The sequence below is a fragment of the Gracilinanus agilis genome, chromosome 3 (genome assembly GCF_016433145.1).
Source record: "Gracilinanus agilis isolate LMUSP501 chromosome 3, AgileGrace, whole genome shotgun sequence".
Classification (NCBI taxonomy): domain Eukaryota; kingdom Metazoa; phylum Chordata; class Mammalia; order Didelphimorphia; family Didelphidae; genus Gracilinanus; species Gracilinanus agilis.
Genome location: NC_058132.1, coordinates 625,434,006 through 625,453,767, shown reverse-complemented (window position 1 = coordinate 625,453,767; position 19,762 = coordinate 625,434,006). Strand labels below are relative to the sequence as shown.

At 34.7% G+C, this 19,762-nt stretch overlaps 1 protein-coding gene across 18 annotated transcripts in view; it reads right to left on the bottom strand.

Annotated features, from left to right (window-relative positions):
* MFF (mitochondrial fission factor) overlaps nucleotides 1-19,762 on the bottom strand; it is a 44,001-nt gene that overhangs the window by 8,407 nt on the left and 15,832 nt on the right. For 5 of the 18 annotated variants that reach the window (XM_044670797.1, XM_044670805.1, XM_044670800.1 and 2 more), the window contains 7 exons: nucleotides 18,779-18,951; nucleotides 18,528-18,563; nucleotides 16,149-16,240; nucleotides 13,393-13,467; nucleotides 7,983-8,141; nucleotides 2,879-2,911; nucleotides 1,212-1,268 (listed from right to left, as the gene is read on the bottom strand). In XM_044670797.1, coding sequence (XP_044526732.1) covers nucleotides 1,212-1,268; nucleotides 2,879-2,911; nucleotides 7,983-8,141; nucleotides 13,393-13,467; nucleotides 16,149-16,240; nucleotides 18,528-18,563; nucleotides 18,779-18,951 — 625 coding nt within the window. The remainder of the gene's footprint in view (nucleotides 1-1,211; nucleotides 1,269-2,878; nucleotides 2,912-7,982; nucleotides 8,142-13,392; nucleotides 13,468-16,148; nucleotides 16,241-18,527; nucleotides 18,564-18,778; nucleotides 18,952-19,762) is intronic. The other 13 variants (XM_044670804.1, XM_044670809.1, XM_044670801.1 and 10 more) reach the window with 13 other exon arrangements.

The window sequence follows — 19,762 nt, the reverse complement described above, 5'->3', positions numbered from 1 at the left end:
CCTTTTCCCAGAATAATACTTTTTAATGCATAAATTAAACATGCAGGAGGACACAAGAAATACNCCTCTGCCCAGTAGCTCAATGGGAATGGCAATGAACAGGGGGTAAAGGTAGATGGCTCACAGAGAGCAGAGCTGGAGGGGAGCAGAGCACTAGGGCCACTCCCCTCCCCCTCTCTATACTGGCTGAGGCCACTCCTCACTTGACCTGCCTCTCCACCCAGCAGCCCAATGGGAGTGCTTCCTCCTTCCCCTGGGTGGGGTAAGGGGGGGCAGGGCATACCTAGCATGTGGGGGGAGGGCGGGTAGGGCACTCAGTCTGAGGGGTGGGGGTGGGGTCCAGCACTTCATCTCTAAAAGGTTCGCCATCATTGGTCTAGATCAATAGTTCTTAATTTTTTTGGATCATGGATCTCTTTAGCAACCTGCCAGTCTATAAGACCTTTTCCCAGAATAATACTTTTTAATGCATAAATTAAACATGCAGGAGGACACAAGAAATACTGAGATACAGCTGTCAAAATATTCCAAAAACAAGTTCATGGATGCCACATTAAGAACCCTGGTCTAGAGGCAGCTAGATGGCTCAGTGGAGAGAGAGCTAGGTTGGAAGGTTATGAGTTCAAATCTAGCCTTAGATACTTCCCAGTTGTGAAACTCTAGGCAAGTCACTTACCCTCAGATTACCTAGCCATTACTGCTCTTCTTCCTTGGAACTGAAACTTAGTGTTGATTCTAAGACAGAAGGTAAGGGTTTTAAAAAAAAAACAAACAAACAAAAAAAACCCAGGTCTAAATGGCATCTAAAGTCTCCTCAAGGTTTTTATTTCTGCAATTCTATGAGACTATAATTGTCTTTGTCCTGCTTTTAATTTATTTAATTTTTTAAAAAACTATGATTATCCACAAGTTGTTTTCCTCAGACAGCAGGTAAAACTTCAGAGTTCATTAAAAGTAAAAGCAACCAAAGTTATAACCATAGAACTAAGGAAATTACCTGACACAAATGCCTGAATATCATGAGTAGTAAAAGCATTTCTCTTAATAGTGATTAAATCATAAAAGTGAAAACTAAAGAAATCTAAGGTATATTAAAATATTCAACAGTATTAATGTAGTAAAAATTCTATAGAGCTATAGAGACCAAACTTTATTAAACTGTTTATTTATCCTTGACTGGCAAAAAGGCTCAATGAGGATAACCAGTTTACCTGATATCATGATGAGGGTTAGAACTGGCAGCAGAAGACCCCCCACGTAACACTGGCCTAAAGCAGGGTTTTGCAGGAAGTAGGCACGAGACAGATCAGGAAACAGGGAGGAAGTAATAAAAAACACAAAAATGGGGAAAAAAAACAGGACAAAGAGAAATGTCAAATATATGCAATTATATTGTATAATATTTCAATACAATATAATGTTACCTAAAATAACTTTCAACAAATTTATATTTTAAATGCCTCCCTCAACTAACAAATCAAACAATGTTGATAAAAAACCTACATTATATATACACTACTATGACAAAATAGTATTCACAATATAAGCCTGTCATTTAAACTTGACGAAACTCAAGGGCAAATTTATCAAAAAGTCCTATGGAATTTCTTTTTTTCTTTCTTTTTGAACTGTATGAGACTGCAAAAATATGTCTCAGGATCAATTGGTTGCACCTGCATGATCATGGTTGCTCATTTGATATAAATCAGTCCTACTCTGTTAAATCTCAATTACAATTTTCAACTAACTAGTGCTTCCCATGCCCCCCCTCTGCCCCCAATTTGGCTCATTTATCTCAGTCTTGGACTAGTGTCACTTCATTCTTTTAGGTTGCATTAAAAAAACGCCCAATTATGTACAAATGATCTTAATTTTTAAGGCAGAGATACATCCCTCAGTTCTGGAGCAAAAAAAAGTCACTTGGGATGATGGGCTTTAGAAGCTGAGCAAGAGCAGGTGAGGCAGCATGCAAAACTCCATAACTGAAGTTTAATCTCCAGAGACAACCAAGAATGACATACAGGGCTTTTGAAAATGAAGGCTAAGGTGCAGTAGAAAACTGTGTGGGGAATTGAGCTCAGGGTCTAAATACATTTGACTTAGTTCTAGCTAGGATAATTAGAATTTGCCATTCAGACAATTCTAAATAACACACAATGAAATTAAAAGCCATAGAAGGTCATTAGGCAATTCTCCCAAAAGTAGTCAGCAAAGTTTACTACAACAGAAGGAAAACTAAGAAAAAAGTAGAAGGCAGAAGGCAGGAGAACAGAAAAGAAATTCTTGTATTCTTTTCGGTCAGTATAACATTCCAGTACTATCCAATGCTTTCTGATTCTATAATTCTCATCCATAATAAATATTTCAATATCCATTTGGAGTTGTCTCCTCCAAAACTTAGCAAGTCTTTGGTCACAGTGTAATTCATTCTCACTAATTGTGATCTGAAAACTCAATAATTTAAATGTTTGCTTCTTCTAAAGGCAGCACAAAGGCTCTTATCTTAGGCTAAAGATACAGGGTTTTGAGTAGAAATGCTAAAGTACTTTTGGAGAGGCTTATGAAGAAGCTTGTATTTTGTTAGTTAAGTTTAGGAAGAAATAAAATCATATCTTAAAATTTTGTGACCTATTTTAAACCTATATAACTCTATCAAAACTATTCCTGGAAAAACATCCAGAATATGTCAGGACTCCAGTTGTTAGCTAAAAGTTAGTAGAAGTCACTGTTGTTACTCAAGTTAGGACAAGAGATGAGGGTTTGCGATCTGAAAGCATATTTCTACTCAAACATAGCTGCCACATGTACAGTATGAAAGAGTCACTTCCGCCACAAAGATTTCCAGTCTATAATGCACAGCCAAGAAGCCAAAGGTTACCTTTCACATCGCATTTCATTTTGTCTTCTCAAACTGGTAATTATAATATAAAGGTAAATTAGATAGGCATCTTGGAGTTACAGATAAACACACCATTTTCTCTTATGAGCCATTAAAATTCTACCTTCCTTAATAAGTAGCCTTTAATCTGAATTGAATATTTTTTCCTAAAGCTTACTGCAACTAAAACAGTAAACTCTATGCTTGGCAACTGGCAAAATGGATGATAACTCAAAAATAAAAGAATACATGCTCACTAGTGGAGAAGAACTAATAGGTAAATCTACGTGTGGTCCATCAGCCCTACTGCAGAGATTATATAGGTCAAAATGTTTCTTTGATAGAGCAATGTAAACTGCTGTAGCAATATTCTGAATGGAAGAGCAGAAATAAATTTACAGAGACATAGTTATATAATTCCAATTAAGGGAAGACTGTCAATTACAAAATTATTTAATATTCATTTATATTCCAAGGATAAGACAGGTGAGTTCTGTCAGCTTACTTCAAATTGTATATATATGCAACTAGATTTGAGAATGCAACATGAGCAGAAAGGCTCCCAAACAGGAGGCCATAATTTAAAAGTGAACATGGAAGGTGTAAGCATTGATAGGTATTTCCTTATAATCATTGACTTAATGAAGGGATATAGACCAAACACTTGTGTGTTTGGTGTTTCTGAGATGCCTCTTATCTGATCAAGGAAGGACTAAGCCAAGATGGCCCTTCTATCCTGGGGACACAAGGACTTGCTATACAAATAGTCCTTCTGGAAAGAGGAATGAGTATTTTGGAAATCCTTCACCAGCTCTGTACAGATGCTTGTGCAAATGTATTTCCAACATGTGGTTTAATAGGCCAATTCATTTGTGGTCCTAAGGATACTGACTCTAATTTCCCTCACAGTCACATTTAAATGACATCTAAGTTTGATATGTCATGTTGGTTAGTTGAGTAGAACAAATAACTCTGGAGATTTTCTCTCATATGTGGATACATGTGTGTACATATACATATGTATGTGTAGGCACATATTAATTTAAATACTGTAAAATCATAGGTTAATGACCCATCATCAATGATACTTACTGAACAGATGAAATTAGGATTATGATACAGTTCTCTATTAGTTAATAATGAAATAATATATTTTAAATCTACTTCTAATTTGGTGGTCCTTAATACATGTACCTTATTTCCACATGTTAAAATTCCAATATTTACAGGTCAAAATTGGTAAAACAAAATGAGCCTGAATGTCAGGAGAACATCAAAATGAGAAATAATTCGACTTAGCTAAATTAATTAAAAATTTGCTTCAATTTTTTCTTGTGTGTGACAATGTTCATTTTCAGAATAAATTATGTTATTTTATTGCTTACTAAATGCATAATAGGAATAACATTAAAGGGACACTGTCAAATGGTTATATCTTATTCACTAAACTGATATGAACAAATGTTTCCAGAATTTGTTTTAATGATCTGAATTCATTATATAAATTCAAACTTAATCAGCAAAGCAAAACTGACCTATTTTCATTGTCCGTTCTGAAAAGCAGGAAAGCAATCAGAATGATAAATTTAAACTGTTAATTTTAAAACAAAAAACCCCAGTGTCCTTTTAATTAAGAAAAAAGGGCACTTATGCCAATTATTATGACATAATAAAGCAGAAAGAAAAGCTGATTGGGAAAAAAAAACACCCCAGAAAAATCAATAACACAATAGCTCTAGCTAATTTAAAAATGCTCTTTTGGAAAGGGATGGGAACAAGTTAAGAGATACCCTATTAAACCCAAGAGCAAAATACATAAAGGAAAACAAAGTCATCCCATAGAACAACAACAACAAAAAGCATTTAAACCTGTATAAGCAGCATTACTTTGTAATCATGCAGGTAAATTATCCAAATTTCACATTCCTGTTTTTAGTTTCTAAGAAATCATACTATGACATTCTTGTTTGCTGCTGATAATGCTTTATAAATCTTACCCAACAAGTAGAGTTAAAGAGATTTGAATAAAGAAACCCTCTATTAACTGTATTCTTAGGATAAGAATATATTATTAGAGGTTTTGAGGTAACAAATATCTTGGGAAGTATCTAGGAGACCAGATAGTGTCACTATAACATAACTAATCTGTGAATAATTAAAAAATTGTCTACATATACACTAACTGTGCTTTAGGTGGTTAAGGTAGCTTGTGCCCAGAAAGACAACTCTGAAATGACAAAATTTTAAGTACTTAAAAATTCACAAAAGGCTTAAAGTAGCTTTACATATATGAGAAAATTCTAATGTCTTGGTCTAGTAAAAATTCTAAAGTGGCACCAGTGAATTTGATGCAAATTCTTTCCATCTAATAAATGGAAATATTATTAATGGTTTAATTATGCTATAGTGACCTTTCTAGGAAATATTCCATACATCTCACTACATTGGAATTTTATTGTAACTTAATTAGGGCTCTGGGCCTTGGAAATATTTTTTAGTGTTCATGGAGAGTCATTACAATAGGATCTATTATAATGGAATTTAGCATCATCCAAGCAACATAAAACCTCTGAGAACTATGGATATGCACAATAACTAGAGGTCAGAGAAATATTTCATATTCATTTGACATATAATGAACTACCTTTGAGCATCTCTGGTTCATGTTCTTTAATCTGAGGAATTCTGGACCATACAGATATGAGACTATGATATAGGAACAGTTTTGTACCATTTTGTGTTTAAGAAAATTCCTGTTAAGGGACAAAATAACTCTAGAAAAGACCCAGGACTTCCAGACTGTATAAGAGAAGACCCAAAATGATAAGCAGACGCCAGAAACACTAGATGGTCTTATCTCTGCATCACCAGTCTGGCATCTCTCTAACAAGGAGGGTCCAGAACCAAGAGCAACTCCTCTAAGGGTCTAAAATTATGGGCAAGGTATCTGCCAATTAGTCAAACCAATAGGCCTTTTATAAATAACAGCCCAATGGTCTGTCACTGCCTCACATAGGTGTCTATACTGCAGTGAAAAGTGGCAAGGATCCTTTTACAATTAGTCATAAAGAACAGTACACATGTAACTTACATATGATCTTTTATGAAAGAGATCAATGAATATTTCTTTTAAAGACCAGCTATGTGAACAGGTCTTCAAAAATTTCATGAGTTTAAATGGATAAAATAATTAAAATGAAAACTGTAGTTATATTAAAAACAGGTTTTTTTTTCCTATTTAGCTTTATTGTCTATAAAAACAGGCTAGAAGCCATGTTATTTCTTCTTTTTTTTTAACTCTTACCTTCCATCTTTGAATCAATACTGTATATTGGTTCTAAGAAGACTGGTAAAGGCTAGGAAATGGGGGTTAAATGACTTGCCCAAGGTCACATAGCTAGGAATTGTCTGAGACTAGATTTGAACCTAGGACCTCTCATCTCTAAGCCTAGCTGAGTCACCTAGCTGCCCCCCCCCCCATTTATTCTTCTTTTTGAAGATACTGTATTTCAAGCTTCAAAAGCATGTTCACAGTACACTCAAAAGTATCTTGAGAAAATCATTTAAAGTCTTAATTCCAGCTTCCACATCTATAAATGGAGCTTCACGACACCCAAAGTTATTTATTAAAGGCGCACAGAGGCAAAGTCACATCACTAGAGAATAAAGAGCTGGCCTCAAAGTCAGGAACCAGATTCAGAAGCCCACCTCTGACAAAGACCAGGCAGTAATAACTTGGCTTTGGTACCCTCGGCAACTCTCTAAGACTAAGGGGCAGAATAGTAGCTGATTTGCATCCATAAGGAGTTTATCTACTAGACTTTTCCTATGAAATCATTATCATCCCCAACCCCTACCTTTCTCACTCCCCAGATAAAGAGCATTAGCAAAATATTGGCCTTTATAAAAGTATTACCAAATGCTTTTAAAGAAATTTTTTTTTAAAAAAAGTCTTCCTTCTGTTGAATTGATATTAAAGAATTGGTTCTAAGGCAGAAGAGCAGCAAAGGCTAGGCAGTGGGGGTTCAGTGACTTGCCCAGGTTTATATAGCTAGGAAGTGTCTACGGTCATATTTGGACCCAGGCCCTCTCATTTCTAGGCCTAGCTTTCTTCACTGAGCCACCTAGCTCCCCCCACAAAAAACACTTTTAATATAAAAGTTTTAAATGTGGGCATTGTCAATGTCAAATGAAATGCTACCTTTATAGTTTAAGACACTGTTCAAAGTAATAAGGGAGACAAATGCAATAAAATTTTGTTTCCTATAGTAAAAATGTGTACAGAATTTTACACAATTAGGAGAAAACAGAAATAAGCTAGCTATGTGCTGTGATTAATATCCAATATTTAAAAGGGGTATTTGTTTATTACACATATCAAAATCTCCTAGAGTTTTGTAAATAAGCTATTGGGCTTATGTATAAAATCTGATTATATATCTCTGTAATTAGATGGAAAGAGCCTAAATTTCTCCTACATACAATGATAGCACATGACAAAATCTAACCAACATTACTTTGGAGAAACCCTCTTCAAATGTGCTTTAGTATGACCTAAGAATAAGAAGAGCATGAACCTGAATGTCCAGCCTCCAATTCCAGCTTTGCGATAAGCTTAAATAGGTGAATCACTTCCAACTCTCCTGGCCTCAATTCCTCACCTGTAAAAGCTTTAAATCTCTGACTAGATCATGTCTGAGCGTCGTCCTTCATACAATAAATCCTATGAGCCTATGGCGTCAATCTTACTTGTGTAAATAACAACAACCAGTTAGTATAGCCAATGACTAGAATCTAGAAGAAGTGAACTAATTCTTAAAAAAAAAAAAAAAAAGAGTCCCTCTCTGCAGTTAGGAGCTAAAGATTACATTTTGCCAAGGGAAAGAATTAGATAATACAATTTCAGGAAATGTGAATTTTGGACAACAAGTTTAGAATATTGAAAGCAAAAGAAAGCAAAACAAGTTGTTTCATCCATCGCTCATTAGAAAGAGGGTATATAAAGAAGAAAACACAAAAGACACCACACTCCACTGACAAGGAGCCAAAAATAATAATGAAAAGCAAAGCAGTAAAGCTGGAAGAGTCACTGATGGCCAATCACCTGCGATTTTCATCCAGCACATCCAAGACCTGCTGGTAAGCCCTACGAGTAGAAGACTGGATAAACGACAAAATGCCCCGAGCAGAGTAAAGATTAGCTCCATCTTCAGGTAACATATGGGGAGGACAGACACGGGCCTGTTGTTGTGATGGTGTCACACTGTTTATATAAGCACAGCAAATGAAGAGAAAAATACTAGTCAGATTTTAAGAAAATTTTGGCTAAGTACCTTTCCCAAACATTTAGACTTCATTTTTCTTACCCTCTTCCCACCCTCCACCTTCAGAAGATTAAAAAAACACTGTCAACTCAAAAAAGTTAAGAAGATAATGGATTTCACTTTTTAAAAAATGTTCCAAGACTAGATGCCAAAAAGGAACAGTAATTTTTGTAACAAAATATGAAAGTAAGCTAACAATTAATATGAAGGAGAGCAAAAATGGGCAGAGATCATCATTACCAATGGCTCATTCACTGCCTTAGTGACATTTTCAGTTTACCTAGTATCAGCCTGAAGTATACACAAGCCTAAGTGAACTGTATGTTTTCAAGACAGAAGACTCATGAAGAATCATAATACTTAGATGTCAAAGTTCAAGCATAGGAGTGATTATGAAAAGCCTATACAATAATATGTTAATTCATGAACCTTCTATTTAAGGAGAAAGGAAATTGTCATTTGGAAGTAATTTTTTCTGAAAATCAACAAAAAAAATCTAAATTCTATACAACTGTAGAGAAGCATTGTGATTATCCATTTGTCTACAATCATACACACTACTGAAATAGTAAAAAAAAAAAATCTTTTCCCCCTTAACAAGGTAACTCTGATTAATCTTTGGAGATCAAGAGTACTTCTAAAATCAGGAAGATGATGGTCCATTACTACTTCTGAGTGAGTACTCTGAATCTTTTAAAATTCAAGATTAGTCTGAAGTTTACTTTTTTTGGGTCCATCTCCAGAGTCCCCTAAAAGCTGACCACATTTTTAAAAATCCATGACCTTTGGTATCCTGAGACTGGAAAGAGCTTTTTGGGTAACCTTAATAATCTTGGAACATGTTCAGTTCAGTGTTAGATGCTGAAATTGTGTACAGATGTAGCATCCTATTGCTAGGCCATTTATTCATGATTATGTAAAAGCAGAATTATGATACTTGAGAGTAGTGAGAATTTCACATTTTTTTATTATCATGTCACATGTCAAATCTGCTTTTGCAACAAGGTGAGAGAACATGATGAATTTTATCTTTAGTGTGTTAAGGTCAAAGCATGATGACTGGACCCAGGCCAATGATACATTTTAGCAATGGACCAAGTACAATGAAGAGTTTTGTTTATTTGGGCTACTGTGAGACTTCTGGATGTGACTAGAATTTCTTATGAAATTGGAAGAATAGTGAGATAATTTTGGAGAAGACAAGACTTTGTAGTCTCATAATACCAATCCTATAGAAAATCTCTGAAGAATTTTGAGTATTTCTGATGCTAATTACAAAGAATTAAAACTTTACTATGCATGACAGCATTTGTTCCTAGATGTTTAAACAAGAAGCTGAGCCAAACACTGTCAAAGTCAAAAGTTAAATTCTGAAATTTTTGTTTCAAAATCCCAACACTTTGGGGATCTAGATTAGAGCCAAGGGCAAGATTAAAAAAAGTCAAGGTGGAGACCTTGTGGAAAGCTCTCCTAAATTTTTGTCTTGAGATTTGGAAATCTATTTCTGTGAGCCTGTATCTTGACTTGCTCAACTATCTTACGACAGCATGTCAATTTGATCATTATTCTGAAAACCAACAAATCCAATGTGTTTACATGGTGATACTGGCATATGTGTGGCAAAAGCCATTCTGCTTTGTGGGACATCCAGCATGGTGAACTGAGTAGAAGTTTACTCTTCATAATAACTTCTGGACGGAAGGAAAGGTAAGATCTGAATCCAGATGCAAAATGCTCTCTCTGTGAACTAAGCAAAATTATGGGTTTGGAATTTACTCTTTTTAGGTAGATTGGGGAATGCCTTGAAAATCTTTTTTTCAAAAAAATATTTATTTATTTTTCTATGGTTACATGATTCATGATTTTTCCCATCCCTTTTCCCTCCCCCTTCCTGGAGCTTACAAGCAATTCCCTAGGTTATAAATGTATCACTGTAACAGTGGGAAACCTGTTTGTGAATTCACAGCAGAGGAATGCCACTGCAACCTAGAAGCAAAGGAAGAAAATGAAGCAAATAATCTATCTCATGTCCTCCAAGTCATTTAAAAGTTTGTCTAAAGGGCAGCTGGGTGGCTCTGTGGATTGAGAGCCAGGCCTAGAAACTGGAGATCCTGGGTTCAGATCTGGCCTCATATACTTCCTAGCTGTGTGACCCTGGGCAAGTCACTTAACCCCCACTGCCTAGCTCTTACCACTCTTCTGCTTTGGAACTGATAAAGAGCACTGATTCTGAGACGGAAGGTTAAGGGTTTTAAAAAAAAAAAGTTTGTCTAAAGAGCAGTTAGGTGGCTCAGTGGACTGAGAACCGAGCCTAGAGACTGGAGGTCCTAGGTTCAAATCCGGCCTCAGACACTTCCTAGCTATGTGATCCTGGACAACTCATTTAACTCTCATTGTCTAGCCCTTATCAATGTTCTGTCTTAGAACCAATTCAAAGTACTGACTCTAAGATGGAAGGTAAGGGTTTAAAAAAAAGTCTAATTCATAGTTACTCCAACAGTTCTGCAGTACCAGCCAGGCCCTGCACTGTGACTTTTGACCAATACTCTAAAAAAATTGTTACCTCTTTGAGTTAGATATATAAACTCTGATATATATATATATGGATATAATTATATCTCACAGATATGTCTATATCTATATGTGTAAATATACACACTCACATACAATATTTAGCACTAAAAGTTTAAATCATTTTGTACATGATGTTCAAGAATATGACACAAAATTATAATCAGCTGAACCTTTGAGCCTGGCAGCATATTCTATATGTTTTTGGCTCTTTAGAATTTAATGGTCCCTATAAATTAAATGAAAGTCATCTCTGTCAAGATAAATCTTATATCAGAACTGACAATAAAGAAAAATTTATTTAAGTTCTGAAGACTTAAAGTTTCTTGGATCATAATATAGTTATATATAATATATTAAAATGTATATAACATATCAAAAATAGAAGAAAGACTGGGGGGGCATACTTAAAGATGAGATATGAAGGTTACAGGTCTTTATCAGTGCTAGTAAGAATAACTTCCCCACCTTTACTTCCCAAACCACATCATCAATAACATTCAACTATCTTGTTTCTCAATGTGGTTTAGAGAAAATGTCTAAGATTTAAAGGGATCAGAACTGGACCTGTGATTTCACGAGTATAAGGAACAAACACCCTCAACCAATGCAGCTCAGTTGGCATCTTCTCTGCAATGACTCCCCTTAAAAAGCTGCCTGCAGCACTGAAAAGTGAAGTGACTTGGCCCAAGGTCCCAGAGCCAACATACACACATATGTTGGAGGTAGATTTAAACCTAGGTCTTCATCTCTCCAAGGCCAGCCATTTATAAGGCCATGTTGCCTAAGATTTGTAAGACCTTTAATTTCATTTAAATTGAAAATTTCAAGTTGTCTTGTCTTCTACCCTAGTATGTAACAGTACCTAATGAACTGAAAATCAACAAATCCAAATCTAAAACACAGGGAATGATATCATATCAACCGCCACTGTTGAGAGGATCTATCTATGCAAATTAAAAGCTCATGATTGTGCTGATCATAAATACATTTATTTTTTGAACGCTAACTGAAGAATTATTGAGATAAGATCTTTATCTCAAAAATCACTGCCATCAGACATTCATTCTTCCCTACATATTCACTGAAAAAAAAAACCCAAACTGAAACTATTTTAAAAAAATTAAATTCAGGAGTAAATAAACTAAATATTAATTCATGAGATGCCAAAAACAGAAGGGCTATCAGTGTAATTACTCTTGGTCAGTGAAAAATGTATTGGCATTCAAGACATTTTCTGCAACTATACTACATTTAAAAAAAAGGGGGGGTATTTCAAAAGAAAAAAAAGATTAAAAAAAAAAACCCAAATCGTCTCAAAACAGAAGTAGCATTATTACCCAGATGTCACTCTATAAATAATGCTAGGCAAACTATACAACTGAAAAAAATTCCACTAATTTTAAATGAATGCTTAGCAACATTCCACTATGGCAAAAGTTTCATTTAAATTTATTCTTTATAAGTTAGAAAAGCTATAAAATGTTTAGGATGGTGTCAATCATGTTATTTTATTGGTATTCTCTCTACTCCAGCCTTGCACAATAATCCACTACACAATTATCATCTAAAAATGTTAGACGATTTTAAGCATAACTAGATTAATCAATGTGTATATGTTCATTACTAAAAAATGAGCATCAACTCAACCTCCTCTTTCCCATAGATTTCTATGGGAAATGGTGTTTCTCAAACTGTGAAATTAAACCTCCCTGGTGAGATGCTGGCCTTTTCCAGAAAATTTGTGAACAAAAACAATCAAGGGAAAACATAGTCGTCATTTCACATAAGTGATAAATTTATTTGTTAATTCTCAAATTGTAACTAACAGGAAGCCCCCTTTTTAGTCTCATCTTAGGCAGAACAACTGATTCTCAGAATTCATATTAAGAGAAAACAGCAGGTCAATTTATAAAAATAAAACAAAACAAAAAACCTTCTTATAAAAAGCCTCCATTCCCAGCTGTCATCTGTTTCGCCTGATACTGAAGAAACTCCAACAGCTCTTCAATCCTCCAGTATCAAGCAGGGACAGGTGCTATGCATTATTCTCTAGGTCAATGATTCTCAACCACACAAGTGTGTATAATACTCTCAAAAGAATATCATGAAACTGAAAAAAAAAATCTAAAACAAAGTTTAGTTTCAGTTCACTGGAATGTTAAAGATCTGCCAATGGTACTTTAAGGAGGCTATTTTTGAAAATATACTATGCTGTAACTCCAATGAGACTAAGAATCATTGTTCTGGGTTAATGTTAGTTCAGAAGTCATGTGCCAGCATGAAATATATAATGGAAATAATTCTTAAATCAACCCAGTTTCCTTCCTTTTGCACATATACATGTATATATATTATACCCATTATATGTAATATACCTGTACTCACATATATTCACACACATACTATCTATATCACAAATATAGCTTTCAAAAGGTTTGACAACAGTTTGAGAAACCCTTAATGGAGGTATTACAGAGCCAAGCAGTAAATAATTAAGATAATTAAGTAAAAATTAAGGTATTATGTACTAATCATTCTGTGAAATAAATTAGTATTACAAACCTAGAGAATTAAAACTCTTCCTATTTGCAAAGAGCAGATCAGATAAAATCTTACGTGTATTCCGGGGCTGAAATCGATGACTGGAACCTTGAAATTTTATTTCTTGGGGCAGAATCTGATCTGTGCCACCTTAAATAATAATTATGCTTCTTTTACACATTCATCTTCATAATACACCAAAAAAGTTAAAAACCAATACTACTGCTCAGAATTCATATTTGTGTTGATGTCTGGCCCACAGGAAGTACCCCCTATTGCCTCTTAACAGTGATATAAGAATTCAGCCTTGAAAGAACATAAGGTTTCAGCCTCCTGCTCATTCTACTCCTCCCATTCTTAATGATGCAAAACAGGGGAAAAAATAATATAAAGGAAATCAAAAGATAAACACACAATTATGTGCATTTTCATTTTGTCAGGGAAAAATGAAATTATCTAAGATATTAATAAATTTTATAATGTCATTGTAATATTAACATTGAATATGTTTAGTACTTATTACACAAAATTCCATTGAGTATCTATTTACATGCTGACATTTACTCTATATCCTTTATGTAATATTCTTAAGTTGTGATAAACTCCAATGAAAAAAAATTCCAGATGATATATTTATTCTAAACATAAGGTTAAAAATATCATCATCATCAAAATGTTAGAAATGGTATCAGGAAGTAAATTGTAAGGTTATACTGCCATCAACATAAGAAAAAACAAAAAAAATAATAAAAATGCTCTATTGTTAAAAATACAAAGCTGAAAAATTATAGTCCTTAAGAGAAAAATGCTCAGTTATGTGATCTGAAGTCTTATTTGTGCTAATATATATACATAATTTTAAGACTAGAAAAAAAAAGAAAAATATAAGGGAATAAAACTAATATCAAGTTAACTGTTCTAAGAGATTATATACTATTAAAAACAACTAAAACAATGAACAGACACAATTGAGTTGTCTACTATGAGAAACATACTATGTTTTTATAAGATTAAGATCTGGGAGAAAATCAACTCAACACCTCAACTATCCGTTAAGCAATCTATTCTATACAAATAATATGCAGTTATTCCTTTCCCTTTTTTTCAAACAATTACTTAGCTAAGCATGATGAAATTTAACAGATTGAAATAGGTAAGTTTTGCAACAATTATCAATTTTTTGGTCTGAGGTGAAGTGTTAAGCAATAAATATAAAAATATAGAATATAGCTTATATGATAGCTTACTAAAACTATTTGTGCATTTTTATACATATTTTTAAAAAAGTAATAACTCAGGTCCTTGTTCAGCTATTTTTGTAGGACATAAAAATCTTTAATGTTAATAACTACAATGCTCAATTTCCTGACCATTCTCATATTTTCATAAAGCATTTAGAACCCTTCAGCATGGCTTCGATAAAACCTTTGATATATATAGAAAACCTTTATCTTGCCTGGGATCTGATATAACCTATAACTATTGCTGATGGTAGATGAATCATTTCTTCTTTTCCATGTAGCCATTCCTAAACAAAATATTGTCTGAATTTGTGCTTTTACTATGTAAACATTTGGATAAAAAGGTCACATACATTAGAGGGAATAAGCTTATCAAAGAAATGGTGGTGGTTTTTTCCCTCCTTTGCCCTAAACAAAAGGATACAGTTTCAATAAAACTAATGAATAGTAGGCTTCAAAATTTAAATGAAACTTCAGGTAACTTGCCTATGAGAATTCTGTCTTATGTGAAGACAAAAATATGTTAAAAACAAAACAACAAGCAAAAAAAAAAAACAACCCAGATTGCTGTGTAAAATTCACTTCACACATAAAGCCTTTTTTAACCTCCTCTGAATTCTTACAGCACTCTAGCTTCTATCTCACATTGGCAGTCAGCTACCTTTTTCTCTTATATTATCCTTGAGTATTTAGATCCTCCCTCCTTAGCCAAGTGGAGAACTCTTCAGTGAGAGAGTTATGTTTGCCACTGCACTAACATGGAATACCTTATGCATATAATATTTTCATTTAAAAAATCAGTAAGAAGTGGTAATTATTTCCTCCAAAAACACATATCATTAAAAATACAAAGAATTTTTAAAGACCTTAGTATTTAATTATTTTTAAAAGGGTAAAGAACTTTTTATTTCAATAAAATTCTCAAGGATTCCTATTATGACTTCATTTCTGCTTTAAGACAACTGAAAACAATGAAAAGATCAGGTTGTGCTCTCACCAAATTAGAAAGCAAAATGGAAAAAAATCAAAGCAAAAACAAAACTCTCCAAACATTATGCCATAGATAAGAGAGTGTGAATTATCTTGTGACTGTAAAGATATCTACTTCTTAGTGTAAAATGGCTCATCATAGCTCATTTAGAATCAAAACTCTTGAAGAAATCAAATACATATTACATTTGAAACTAGGGAAATTCCTTGCTGAGTGTTGTTGTGCTGGATAAAAATCTCTCAGAACTAGTTAAATGAATGAATTAGTTAAACTAGTTATGGCTCATCAGTTTAAATTATACTTTCCAGGTGATCCCCAAATGAGCAAAACACACACAAAGAGAAAAGATACTAAAATACTTATAAAATATCAAAAAGAATGATACTGTTGAAAAAATGGTCTCAACTGACATTTGGCTCCCCAAAGTAAAGACTTCTTTAAGTCTGGAACCAGTAAGCTCACACTCAGGGTCACTATTAGAAACAAATGATGAGGAAAGGGAAAGTGGGGTGAGGGGGAGGATGGAGAGGCAGCTGTCACTGCAGTAGGGCAGCAGCATGAGACCAGGCAGGGGTGGGGTGGGGTATGGTGCTACTCACATGGAATCATTTCTGACCAACTGTCCATTCTGTCGTACAGCATTTTCACTCATGGACCTCTCCCTTTTCAGTCGTCCAGCTAAACGGACTTGCTAAAGAACAAAAGAAGGGGGAAGGCAGAGGACAGAGGGAGGACAACATATTTTTGGTGAGGATACCATAATTTTGTTGTTTCTCAAAATAAAACCTCTTACTCCAATTCCAGAAAATTTAGAAGAGATAATAATCAAAAAACAATAACTTAAGGTGTTCACAAAGCAATAGGTAATGAAGAGAAAGAAGATAAAAAAATCTAACTTTACAAAGCCAAAAATTAGGGGGAGATTATTCATTTTACAGAAAGAGTCATTGCAAATTTACTTCAAAAGATCATCTTCCCCAATATCTGAAATTGTTCCAATCACATAAATTTAATTAACAGGAATTTTTCAGGCAGTCATGTGTTCGCTGAGATAATGAATAAATGAGGATAAAAAAATTAAAATATTTTGAGGATAAAGTCAGAACTTCAAAGTTGGTTAAGACTCAGTATAGTTTTGGAAACTGAATTCCAAATGGCCCCTTGTTTCCTAGTGTTTATCAAGGAAATTAATAGTCCCCAGTTAGAAGAGTTGTAATTAAGACATCTATTTTAATTGCTGAGGAAAAATAAAGGAAAATAAAGTTGTTTTTTAAAACGTCAAATCTAATTTACACCAACAAATTGTCAATGAAGTAAGTCACCTAAAAGGACTTGAAATGAACAGTTATCTTTTTTGACTTGTTACAATCAACATTAACAGACATTTATACAAAAGGAAAAAAAAGGAGCTAGGATGCCAAGTACAGTTCATTTCAAAGTAGGACAATCATATGTTGTATTACTTCTGTTGTAAAACTTCTGTGATGGTTAGATTAGTGAAACACTCCTATTTCCTAGGTAGGGCTCAGAATCTGGTCCATGTGGGATAATTATTTTTCTGAAATGATAATTTTGTTTTTAAGACATAAGATTTTAATTTTGTCAGAGAGGAAAAGGTTCTGATTCAGCAAAATACAGAATTTTAGAGACAAAGAAACCAAACCTGAACTCAATGGAAAAATCATTGAAATGTTTTTTTCATTATATAGGAGACTTTAATAACTTATCCCACAAATCTTAAGGACTCATGAATCAGATAAATTCAAGAAAACTCAACTCTTAAACTTGACAAGTTATATGGGAGGGTTCTGAGTAGCTTGATATTGATGGTCTGTATTGGTATAGCCTTCCTAACTGTTACAGGGGTCCTTTAAAAGAATTTCTATCTTTAAGGGATTTTCAAATTAAATTTCTTAACCCTAAAGGAAACTCACTTTGCTGGTGGTATAAAAGAGAGATATGGGCTTAAATCGATTTTAAGGCAAAATATTTTTTCAAAAATTAATAGTTCTATATGCACCCTATGAGTCTTTCATGATTTCTAATCATATAAGCAGCAACATCACCTACCAACAAAGAATTTTTTTTTTAAACCCTTATCTTCTGTCTTAGAGTCAATACTATATATTGGCTCCAAGGCAGAAGAGTGGTAAGGGTAGGCAATGGAGGTCAAGTGAGTTGCCCAGGGTCACACAGATGGGAAATATCTGAGGCCAGATTTGAACCTAGGACCTCCCATCTCTCGGCCTGGCTCTCCATCCACTGAACTACCCAGCTGCCCCCTCCAACAAAGAATTTAAGACATTAAAGTCATCATTGGTGAAAGCTATTTGCCACTAGGCATGTTGCTAGGGCCTTAAAAAGTTTGAAGGTGAAAAAAAAGTAATATATGTATACAAAAATAATATTGAACCAAATGTATGATAAATATGAGCAGAATTAGAAATAACCAGCAGCACCACTGCTAAAAGTGTGCGTTTTTACATCTTTCATGTTAGCTGCATGTTGATTTTGCTTGTTCCTTCCAATGATCACGTGTATTTGATGTATAAAAGTCATAGGTTCACTGAACTTGGAAAGTCCATTGCAAAGCAAGTGATTCATTGGCAAAGTCAAAAGTTGCTCTGTGTATATTAATCTATTTTCTCCATAGGGATATTCATAATATACAATTAGCAAAATATCTTCTTGGAGGAGGATGATATCAAGAGAATGAAATGGATGATTTACTCCACCCTATTTCCCTGCTGCCTATTACAGCTACTTTTGAAAGCAGAAACTTGACCAGTCTTGTTTTCACCACCACTACCAACTCCATTACAGGGAAGTTTTGTTACTAATTTTTTTTTCTAGTTAAAAAGATGTGTATCACCTCCCTCCCTTGCTTCCCATTCCCCAGCCTTGCCTATCACTTTTCTTTTATAATTCTTGGATTCTCCAACCTTCCTATTTTAATTCAGCCCTTCCTTACCACCCACCTGATAGCTGGATTCCTCCTCCGAATGTGACTTTTCCTGAAAGGTAAAGTGTTTAGATTTAAGAAGCATCAGCATTACACCCTATCAGGATGCATCTATGTATAGTACAGTGTTCTGTGCAGTGACTAATCACTAAAGGGCAGGAGGATGACAGTCTGACTTGACTAATTTCTTACCTGAGTCCCATATCTCCATAATCCTCTTTTTGTTTTGTTACAAGAAATACGAATTTTAAGAGGAAAACTACTTACTTCTTCATTTTGAGGGGTTGGAGGGACAGGTCTTTCTAAGTCCAGAAAATCAAGTGGTCTCTCACTTAGTGTCAGAACCCGAGGAGGTGTTTTTAATGCCAAGGGTTTGAAGGGTGTTGACTGGATAAGGTCAAGGTCTGCTGGTCTCGAAAATGGAATGTCTTCATTATTACCTGGAAGGATATATTTTAAGATAATTTTTCCACTAAAATATGGTAGTTGGAAAATCTCATCAGCCTTGGTACTCCAGATCATCATTCCCCTTGGCCTCTCTGACTGGGGATGGGGTCTTGAACCCCAATCCTCCATCTTTGGAGAGTCCAGTTCAGTCATCTCTTCATTTCTTACCTGGTGGCTCCAACTTAGGGGACTTCTTCAGCAGCCCTGACTCTACCCCCTATCCTGAGCCCCCGCCTCCACACCATACACATCAGCTTTTCAACTTCCTTTTGTAACTTTCCCCTATTAGACTGGAAAGGTGCAGTGGACAGAGTGCTGAGTCTTGAGTCAGGAAGATCTGAGTTGAAATCTGACCTCAGATACACTAGCTATGTGATCCTAGGCAAGTCATTTAACCTCTGTTTCAGTTTCCTCATCTATAAAATGAGCTGTAGAAGGAAATGGCAAACCACTCCAGATGGGGTCATGAAGAGTTAAGACATGACTGAAAAATAGCAACATTAGACTGGAAGTTCCTTGAGGTCAGGGACGCTTTTTATTTTTCCCTCCATATTTGTGTGCTGGGGGGTGGGCAAAGTCAAGTCAGCAGCTCAGAAACACCAATAAATAAATAAATAAACAAACAAACAGATAAATGTTTGCTGACCCTTGACTAGTCTTTGTATCATAAACACAAAAACCAGTCCTCTAAACAAAATCAACTTGGCTCCTACAGTTTGTTACTTTGTAAGACATAATGGTGCAAATGTCATCGTGGTCTAGGTTAGTGATGGGCAAACTATGGCCTGCAGGCCAGATGCGGGC